Below are 11014 nucleotides of genomic sequence, written 5' to 3' on the forward strand. Positions count from 1 at the left end.
TTGTTTCTTACCGTAGGGAGGAATACCTTTTTGTTCTTGGCAGACAAAAGGGACCAAACAAACAAGAGGTTAACTAGGGAACGGGTATATATATATACATATATTGATTTTTTTGCTCTACATAAATAAGAATTTATACAATGGTTGCCACGGAACAATCAAGAAGAGGACAAGATCCGTGTGGAGATGTAACCGACATACGAAAACCCTCCTCAATAGAGGCAGCGGAGCCTTCAGACTATTCGTCAAGCTCAGGCAATAGAGGTGAGGGCGGACGCGAATCTCGGGGTATTTGGGCATTCAAACGTGCATCATTAGTTTCGGTACCACAAACTCCCAAAACACATCAAGCTAGCTGGTCAACGAGCAATAGAGAAGGAAGAGGAGGAGGAAACAGACATCGTGTGTCATGGCACCAACATCTCGATCCCCATCCTAACACAGGAGCTTCGGTAGATGATGGAGCAACTTTCTGGAAAGTTCCTCGTAAAGTTTCTGAGGATCCTGAAGATAATATGTCGACTACACACTCAATTTCCACGAGTGTATCGGATCCAGTCTCCCCATCAGCAGCAAATGTGGTAGTCAAGTCTGCGACCGCCGAAAATATTTGTGTTGGAGCTTCAACCGACGGGGAAATGAAAGCAATGCCTCACAGTATGCTGCTTGATGGGGAAGTGTGGGAGTACATATATCTTAGAAAATCGTCAGAACTGCGGGATGCCTTTGCTTCTGATATTGGCGATGTGTTAGGTTTTCCTTTTTCGACACCCATTGAGTTTACACCCACAAGAACTGGAATATTAGCGCACTGCACATTACTGTATCCTGAGACCATGAAAACTGAAGAGCTATACGAGAGGTTATCGCGAGACAAATTTCCCGCGATGAGAAGACTATATCAAACAGCAAAACGAGAGCACATGATAACAAGTTGCTCGACGATGTACACCACGAACATTTCTGACAGGCCCATAAGTCCATCGCCGGAAGATATGGACGGACGCCGAGGCAGCATGCAAATGATGTCTTCTGCAACTAGTACAAACCATAAACCTGAAGAATATTGTCTGTCAAAAAGGGAAGAAAGTAGAGATGCAACAAAAGAAGATGCGACGGGAATGGACACCGAATCGCAAGAAATTCATTATAGTCGTTTCACCGAACGGTCTATGAGTCGCATATCCATGGTTCCTGCTGATATCCGTGAGGCTGGTATGTCTAAGAGCCATGTTGTGACATCGCGTGCAGCCAGTCCCAGATGTGCCAAATGTCTTGATCAGTCTATGAGTCACATATCCATGGTTCCTGCTGATGTCCGTGAGGCTGGTATGTCTAAGAGCCATGTTGAGCCATCGCGTGCAGCCAGTCCCAGATGTGCCAAATGTCTTGATCAGTCTATGAGTCGTATATCCATGGTTCCTGCTGATATCCGTGAGGCTGGTATGTCTAAGAGCCATGTTGTGACATCGCGTGCAGCCAGTCCCAGATGTGCCAAATGTCTTGATCAGTCTATGAGTCACATATCCATGGTTCCTGCTGATATCCGTGAGGCTGGTATGTCTAAGAGTGAGGTTGAACCATCTTTAGCAGCCAGTCTGAAATGTGGCAAATGTCTTGATCAGTCTATGAGTCGCATATCCACATTGCCTGCTGATATCCGTGAGGCTGGTATGTCTAAGAGCCATGTTGTGACATCGCGTGCAGCCAGTCCCAGATGTGCCAAATGTCTTGATCAGTCTATGAGTCGCCCATCCACATTGCCTGCTGATATCCGTGAGGCTGGTATGTCTAAGAGCCATGTTGTGACATCGCGTGCAGCCAGTCCCAGATGTGCCAAATGTCTTGATCAGTCTATGAGTCGCCAATCGACATTGCCTGCTGATATCCGTGAGGCTGGTATGTCTAAGAGTGAGGTTGAGCCATCTTTAGCAGCCAGTCTGAAATGTGGCAAATGTCTTGATCAGTCTATGAGTCGCATATCTATGATGCCTGCTGATGTCCGTGAGGCTGGTATGTCTAAGAGTGAGGTTGAGCCATCTTTAGCAGCCAGTCTGAAATGTGGCAAGTGTCTTGGTCAGTCTATGAGTCGCATATCTATGATGCCTGCTGATGTCCGTGAGGCTGGTATGTCTAAGAGCCATGTTGTGACATCGCGTGCAGCCAGTCCCAGATGTGCCAAATGTCTTGATCAGTCTATGAGTCGCATATCTATGATGCCTGCTGATGTCCGTGAGGCTGGTATGTCTAAGAGCCATGTTGTGACATCGCGTGCAGCCAGTCCCAGATGTGCCAAATGTCTTGATCAGTCTATGAGTCGCATATCTATGATGCCTGCTGGTGTCCGTGAGGCTGGTATGTCTAAGAGCCATGTTGTGACATCGCGTGCAGCCAGTCCCAGATGTGCCAAATGTCTTGATCAGTCTATGAGTCGCATATCTATGATGCCTGCTGATGTCCGTGAGGCTGGTATGTCTAAGAGCCATGTTGTGACATCGCGTGCAGCCAGTCCCAGATGTGCCAAATGTCTTGATCAGTCTATGAGTCGCATATCTATGATGCCTGCTGATGTCCGTGAGGCTGGTATGTCTAAGAGCCATGTTGTGACATCGCGTGCAGCCAGTCCCAGATGTGCCAAATGTCTTGATCAGTCTATGAGTCACATATCCATGGTTCCTGCTGATGTCCGTGAGGCTGGTATGTCTAAGAGCCATGTTGTGACATCGCGTGCAGCCAGTCCCAGATGTGCCAAATGTCTTGATCAGTCTATGAGTCACATATCCATGGTTCCTGCTGATGTCCGTGAGGCTGGTATGTCTAAGAGCCATGTTGTGACATCGCGTGCAGCCAGTCCCAGATGTGCCAAATGTCTTGATCAGTCTATGAGTCGCATATCTATGATGCCTGCTGATGTCCGTGAGGCTGGTATGTCTAAGAGCCATGTTGTGACATCGCGTGCAGCCAGTCCCAGATGTGCCAAATGTCTTGATCAGTCTATGAGTCGCTCATCCACATTGCCTGCTGATGTCCGTGAGGCTGGTATGTCTAAGAGCCATGTAGTGACATCGCGTGCAGCCAGTCCCAGATGTGCCAAATGTCTTGATCAGTCTATGAGTCGCATATCTATGATGCCTGCTGATGTCCGTGAGGCTGGTATGTCTAAGAGCCATGTTGTGACATCGCGTGCAGCCAGTCCCAGATGTGCCAAATGTCTTGATCAGTCTATGAGTCGCATATCCACATTGCCTGCTGATATCCGTGAGGCTGGTATGTCTAAGAGCCATGTTGTGACATCGCGTGCAGCCAGTCCCAGATGTGCCAAATGTCTTGATCAGTCTATGAGTCACATATCCATGGTTCCTGCTGATGTCCGTGAGGCTGGTATGTCTAAGAGTGAGGTTGAACCATCTTTAGCAGCCAGTCTGAGATGTGCCAAATGTCTTGATCAGTCTATGAGTCGCATATCCACATTGCCTGCTGATATCCGTGAGGCTGGTATGTCTAAGAGCCATGTTGTGACATCGCGTGCAGCCAGTCCCAGATGTGCCAAATGTCTTGATCAGTCTATGAGTCGCATATCTATGATGCCTGCTGATGTCCGTGAGGCTGGTATGTCTAAGAGCCATGTTGTGACATCGCGTGCAGCCAGTCCCAGATGTGCCAAATGTCTTGATCAGTCTATGAGTCGCATATCCACATTGCCTGCTGATATCCGTGAGGCTGGTATGTCTAAGAGCCATGTTGTGACATCGCGTGCAGCCAGTCCCAGATGTGCCAAATGTCTTGATCAGTCTATGAGTCACATATCCATGGTTCCTGCTGATGTCCGTGAGGCTGGTATGTCTAAGAGTGAGGTTGAGCCATCGTGAGCAGCCAGTCTGAGATGTGCCAAATGTCTTGATCAGTCTATGAGTCGCATATCCACATTGCCTGCTGATATCCGTGAGGCTGGTATGTCTAAGAGCCATGTTGTGACATCGCGTGCAGCCAGTCCCAGATGTGCCAAATGTCTTGATCAGTCTATGAGTCGCATATCTATGATGCCTGCTGATGTCCGTGAGGCTGGTATGTCTAAGAGCCATGTTGTGACATCGCGTGCAGCCAGTCCCAGATGTGCCAAATGTCTTGATCAGTCTATGAGTCGCATATCCACATTGCCTGCTGATATCCGTGAGGCTGGTATGTCTAAGAGCCATGTTGTGACATCGCGTGCAGCCAGTCCCAGATGTGCCAAATGTCTTGATCAGTCTATGAGTCACATATCCATGGTTCCTGCTGATGTCCGTGAGGCTGGTATGTCTAAGAGCCATGTTGTGACATCGCGTGCAGCCAGTCCCAGATGTGCCAAATGTCTTGATCAGTCTATGAGTCGCTCATCGACATTGCCTGCTGATGTCCGTGAGGCTGGTATGTCTAAGAGTGAGGTTGAACCATCTTTAGCAGCCAGTCTGAGATGTGCCAAATGTCTTGATCAGTCTATGAGTCGCTCATCGACATTGCCTGATGATGTCCGTGAGGCTGGTATGTCTAAGAGTGAGGTTGAACCATCTTTAGCAGCCAGTTCCAGATGTGCCAAATGTCTTGATCAGTCTATGAGTGTTGGGTCTGATTTTGTTTCTGTTTTGTTAGTTGGTGGTGTAAATGAAGTTGGCAACGACCGCTCTGGTTTCCAAAGGAAACGGTACCCCGTGTCGTGGCACAAACATTGTGATGGTCCTTCGCCGTTGCGATCTTTGTGTGATGATGGGGCAACTTTCTGGAAAGTTCCTCGTAAAGTTTCTGAGGATCCTGAAGATAATATGTCGACTGCACACTCAATTTCCACGAGTGTATCGGATCCAGTCTCCCCATCAGCAGTAAATGTGGTGGTAAAGTACAGTGGAGCCGAAAATATTTGTGTTGGAGCTTCAACCGACGGGGAAATGAAAGCAATGCCTCACACCATGCTGCTTGATGGGGAAGTGTGGGAGTACATATATCTTAGAAAATCGTCAGAACTGCGGGATGCCTTTGCTTCTGATATTGGCGATGTGTTAGGTTTTCCTTTTTCGACACCCATTGAGTTTACACCCACAAGAACTGGAATATTAGCGCACTGTACATTACTGTATCCTGAGACCATGAAAACTGAAGAGCTATACGAGAGGTTATCGCGAGACAAATTTCCCGCGATGAGAAGACTATATCAAACAGCAAAACGAGAGCAGATGATAACAAGTTGCTCGACGATGTACACCACGAACATTTGTGACAGGCCCATAAGTCCACCGCCGGAAGATATGGACGGACGCCGAGGCAGCATGCAAATGATGTCTTCTGCAACTAGTACAAACCATAAACCTGAAGAATATTGTCTGTCAAAAAGGGAAGAAAGAAGAGATGCAACTAAAGAAGATGCGACGGGAATGGACACCGAATCGCAAGAAATTCATTATAGTCGTTTCACCGAACGGTCTATGAGTCGCATATCCATGGTTCCTGCTGATGTCCGTGAGGCTGGTATGTCTAAGAGTGAGGTTGAACCATCTTTAGCAGCCAGTCTGAGATGTGCCAAATGTCTTGATCAGTCTATGAGTCACATATCTATGATGCCTGCTGATGTCCGTGAGGCTGGTATGTCTAAGAGTGAGGTTGAGCCATCTTTAGCAGCCAGTCTGAGATGTGCCAAATGTCTTGATCAGTCTATGAGTCGCATATCTATGATGCCTGCTGATGTCCGTGAGGCTGGTATGTCTCAGAGCCAAATTGGAACATTACCCGCAACTATTCCCGTTTATTGCCCACAATTGCTTGAGCGCTGTATGAGCTGTGCTTCTACTATACTTGCTGATGTCCGTGAGGCTGGTATGTCTCAGAGCCAGATTGGAACATTACCCGCAAGTATTCCCGTTTATTGCCCACAATTGCTTGAGCGCTGTATGAGCTGTGCTTCTACTATACTTGCTGATGTCCGTGAGGCTGGTATGTCTCAGAGCCAGATTGGAACATTACCCGCAACTATTCCCGTTTATTGCCCACAATTGCTTGAGCGCTGTATGAGCTGTGCTTCTACTATACTTGCTGATGTCCGTGAGGCTGGTATGTCTCAGAGCCAGATTGGAACATTACCCGCAACTATTCCCGTTTATTGCCCACAATTGCTTGAGCGCTGTATGAGCTGTGCTTCTACTATACTTGCTGATGTCCGTGAGGCTGGTATGTCTAAGAGTGAGGTTGAACCATCTTTAGCAGCCAGTCCCAGATGTGCCAAATGTCTTGATCAGTCTATGAGTCGCATATCTATGATGCCTGCTGATGTCCGTGAGGCTGGTATGTCTAAGAGTGAGGTTGAACCATCTTTAGCAGCCAGTCTGAGATGTGGCAAATGTCTTGATCAGTCTATGAGTCGCATATCTATGATGCCTGCTGATATCCGTGAGGCTGGTATGTCTAAGAGTGAGGTTGAACCATCTTTAGCAGCCAGTCTGAAATATGGCAAATGTCTTGATCAGTCTATGAGTCGCATATCTATGATGCCTGCTGATGTCCGTGAGGCTGGTATGTCTAAGAGTGAGGTTGAACCATCTTTAGCAGCCAGTCTGAGATGTGGCAAATGTCTTGATCAGTCTATGAGTCGCATATCTATGATGCCTGCTGATATCCGTGAGGCTGGTATGTCTAAGAGTGAGGTTGAACCATCTTTAGCAGCCAGTCTGAGATGTGGCAAATGTCTTGATCAGTCTATGAGTCGCATATCTATGATGCCTGCTGATGTCCGTGAGGCTGGTATGTCTAAGAGTGAGGTTGAACCATCTTTAGCAGCCAGTCTGAGATGTGGCAAATGTCTTGATCAGTCTATGAGTCGCATATCTATGATGCCTGCTGATGTCCGTGAGGCTGGTATGTCTAAGAGTGAGGTTGAACCATCTTTAGCAGCCAGTCTGAGATGTGCCAAATGTCTTGATCAGTCTATGAGTCGCATATCTATGATGCCTGCTGATATCCGTGAGGCTGGTATGTCTAAGAGTGAGGTTGAACCATCTTTAGCAGCCAGTCTGAAATATGGCAAATGTCTTGATCAGTCTATGAGTCGCATATCTATGATGCCTGCTGATGTCCGTGAGGCTGGTATGTCTAAGAGTGAGGTTGAACCATCTTTAGCAGCCAGTCTGAGATGTGCCAAATGTCTTGATCAGTCTATGAGTCGCATATCTATGATGCCTGCTGATATCCGTGAGGCTGGTATGTCTAAGAGTGAGGTTGAACCATCTTTAGCAGCCAGTCTGAAATATGGCAAATGTCTTGATCAGTCTATGAGTCGCATATCTATGATGCCTGCTGATATCCGTGAGGCTGGTATGTCTAGGAGTGAGGTTGAACCATCTTTAGCAGCCAGTCTGAAATATGGCAAATGTCTTGATCAGTCTATGAGTCGCATATCTATGATGCCTGCTGATGTCCGTGAGGCTGGTATGTCTAAGAGTGAGGTTGAACCATCTTTAGCAGCCAGTCTGAAATATGGCAAATGTCTTGATCAGTCTATGAGTCGCATATCTATGATGCCTGCTGATATCCGTGAGGCTGGTATGTCTAGGAGTGAGGTTGAACCATCTTTAGCAGCCAGTCTGAAATGTGGCAAATGTCTTGATCAGTCTATGAGTCGCATATCTATGATGCCTGCTGATGTCCGTGAGGCTGGTATGTCTAAGAGTGAGGTTGAACCATCTTTAGCAGCCAGTCTGAAATATGGCAAATGTCTTGATCAGTCTATGAGTCGCATATCTATGATGCCTGCTGATATCCGTGAGGCTGGTATGTCTAGGAGTGAGGTTGAACCATCTTTAGCAGCCAGTCTGAAATGTGGCAAATGTCTTGATCAGTCTATGAGTCGCATATCTATGATGCCTGCTGATGTCCGTGAGGCTGGTATGTCTAAGAGTGAGGTTGAACCATCTTTAGCAGCCAGTCTGAAATATGGCAAATGTCTTGATCAGTCTATGAGTCGCATATCTATGATGCCTGCTGATGTCCGTGAGGCTGGTATGTCTAAGAGTGAGGTTGAACCATCTTTAGCAGCCAGTCTGAAATGTGGCAAATGTCTTGATCAGTCTATGAGTCGCATATCCATGATGCCTGCTGATGTCCGTGAGGCTGGTATGTCTAAGAGTGAGGTTGAACCATCTTTAGCAGCCAGTCTGAAATATGGCAAATGTCTTGATCAGTCTATGAGTCGCATATCTATGATGCCTGCTGATGTCCGTGAGGCTGGTATGTGTAAAAGGGGTGAAGCGGAGTCACTTGTTGTTAGTTCAAATAGCCGTGAGGTTAATGGTGGTGTTAAGAATTTATCCAGTGGTAATTCTTCTGCATCGTTGGACGGTAGGAAGTTTGTTTGTTCGTCGGGCAAAAGTGGTGATTATTCCGCTTCTTTCGGTGACGGTGGTTGTTGTCAAATCGTCGGTGGTGCTGAAGCGGGTGGTGTTGTTGTCTTAGAGGAATTTCGAGACATACCGAGTGGTGCTGGTTCGAATTTACCGGTACCTGTTGATGAAGTTCCTGGCGGTGGTGTGAGAATGTCGTCCGATGTTGATAAAAGCGTTTCCGGTGGCTTGTTAGAAGTATTAAAGAATTGTTCGTCTTCCAGGGGAGGTGAAAGTTTTCCGTTAGTTGCAGTTCAAGCGCTGGCGAGTCGCCAGTCTGAAAATCGCCAACCGGTGCGATGCTCTTTCAATTCTGTTGCTGAAGGCAGGTACTACGACTCGGGTCTTTTGGATGAGCGTAACGATTGGTGCGTTCCTCCCCGTGGTGTGATGCAGGGTGCAGTTGGCAGCGCACTGTGTCTTGTAAGGGGCGTTGGCGCGGTTAATTTTGATGGATCGCCGGACATAAGCGTCACTTCTGTGGCTTCTTCTGTTGGTGATAAAGTGCCTTCGATGATTAGAGGTGAACAACGCAGGGCGAGCACCAACAGTGCTTTGCCAGATGTCGTGCCGAAAGTTGCTGACCCACCTCTTGAAGCTCCGGTTTCTTTAATTGAGGGTGAAAAAGTGTCTGTGGCCTGGGAGTCACAATTTGGGGGTAGTGCAGATCCAAAGGAGCGTTTTCTGGATCTCTCTACAACACCTCAGCATGAAAATCCGTCTCGGTTTCTCTCAAGAATGGGTAGCCTCTGTCGTTGGGGCCTCGGGTCGCAGAAGGCAAAATGTGAGGACAGCGCGGAGACGCTGAAGCGATGGGCGCAGGATAGTACCAAATATCTTATAGGAGTTCAGGAACCGGACACCGTTGCGGAGGAGTTGCCGTCCCTATCAGATGCCCGCGGAATGCCACCAATGGTGAAAGCTAGTAGCTCGTCGGATAAAAATTTCTCGCAACTTGGTCCTTTTGACACAAGCAATGGGGACCATAAGGGAGAGGAACTGACCACTTTAAGGAGGTGGTCAAAGAGTAATCAAGGGAAGAGTATTGCCGGCAGTGGTACGGAGGAACCACGTAGCATAGCAACAAGGAATTCAGATCCAAATCTGCCTCTGTTGCGGATTCGCAAAAGTGCCAGTGGTTCGCCACTGCTTCCGCTGGCTACGGGTGACAAAGGCCTTGCAAAGTGGGAAGATGATGGCGTCACTTCGTTACCCCCCATTATATCTCAGAGCGCAAACACTCCGCTTGGGTGCGATGCCGCTTCAAAACGGAGAGTAGGTGACAGTTACGTTTGGGATATACGCGATGTGAGCATGTCGTCGGCTTCCCCTAACACCTCTTATCTGGACATTGAGGCTGAGGGTGAAGCGTTCGATATATTCAAACGCCTCTTGCACGATATTGATGTTGCAAGTCGAGCCATCTCTAAGCCTGTACAAGCGCTTAGAGAGCTGCGTGACGGGAGGAAGTATGAAAATTCCTCGTGATGATTGTGTTGTTATTGTTGTGTTAAAGTTGTCTCTTTTTGTTCTTCTCTTTTTGTCTGTTTTACTAAACTGATTTCTGTTGTGTCGGTTGTTTTTGCCGACCAGGTTAGGTGACATATAGAAGTGCAAATATTCATCTGGTTGTGTGTCTTTTTCCTTGTTTTTCTCCTATATTCTGATACAAACAAGCATATGTACCCTCATTTCTCTTGTCTCCCCCTCGTTGTTTTACGTTTATTTGGTGTATATTTCTGTTTGTATATGCATGTACTCGGGGTGAGACATTGATGCTTCTTTAATTTGCGCTGGCTGTAGTTTCCTACTTTGTTTCCACTTTGCTGTGAGGTTTTTGTTTTGTTTTTTGTTTTATGTTTTTTCTGAATTATCTTGTCAGGTGTTTATTCACTCTGCCTCATTCCATTACGTTTCTGCGTTTTCCCTAGCCCCTGTTTTGCGGTTCCATTCCCCTTGTTCTTGTTCTTGTGATTTTGCTCTCGGTTTCTTTATTGAGTTGCAGCGTGTATTTGGATACATATGTATGTTCTCATATGTTTACGCCATAAGACCCCGCATGCACATATTTTTTTCTGTGAAAGTACACAAGTTAATGCATGCGTACCCGCGGAGGTGATGCATTATTATACCCACCTCAACTTTGTTTTACTTTTTTACTTTTTTTCTTTTGTCTTTTTGTTACGGTGTTCCCATAATTATGATCATATTTCCCATATTTCCTTTTGTTTTTTTTCAAATTCTTCCCACCACGATTTTACTGTTTTAGGCGACTTTTTTGTGTTTCGGTGGTTAAATGCCGTTTCATTTTCGCTTGACAGCTCTCTTCTTTTTCTTTTTTTTTTTAGTGAAAAAAAAATAATTCTTTAATTTGTTTAAAAAACAACACAACACAACACAGAATCACCAAATGAGATAAAACTATTAGATAATACGGGTGGCAGCGGCAAGTTGTGTCCGTGTGTGTCTGTTTGTGGTTGCGAAGGACTCACCGCAATTTTTTTTTTATTTTGATGAGATCAAAAGAAAAAAAAAGAAAAGAAAGGTACCATATATTTTTATTTCAAGAGATTTAACTTTTCCCAAACCAAGCTGGTTGCTTGTTGCTTTTCTTT

The 11014-nt window shown here is 46.4% G+C and overlaps 2 protein-coding genes across 2 annotated transcripts, besides 3 other annotated features; both read left to right on the forward strand.

Annotated features, from left to right (window-relative positions):
* Positions 1–11014: part of a sequence feature (sequence corresponds to BAC RPCI93-1F7) that runs on past both edges of the window.
* Tb927.2.5860 (hypothetical protein, conserved) lies at positions 141–3869 on the forward strand (the record flags this gene model as incomplete). Its single annotated transcript, XM_946637.1, has 1 exon — positions 141–3869. One exon carries the CDS (start codon positions 141–143, stop codon positions 3867–3869), a length of 3729 nt encoding a protein of 1242 aa, XP_951730.1.
* Tb927.2.5870 (hypothetical protein, conserved) lies at positions 3909–9887 on the forward strand (the record flags this gene model as incomplete). Its single annotated transcript, XM_946638.1, has 1 exon — positions 3909–9887. The coding sequence occupies one exon, from the start codon at positions 3909–3911 to the stop codon at positions 9885–9887; it is 5979 nt and encodes a 1992-aa protein (XP_951731.1).
* Positions 10921–10943: a microsatellite.
* Positions 11006–11014: part of a microsatellite that runs on past the window's edge.

This window comes from Trypanosoma brucei, chromosome 2 (assembly GCF_000002445.2).
Source record: "Trypanosoma brucei brucei TREU927 chromosome 2, complete sequence".
Lineage (NCBI taxonomy): Eukaryota > Euglenozoa > Kinetoplastea > Trypanosomatida > Trypanosomatidae > Trypanosoma > Trypanosoma brucei.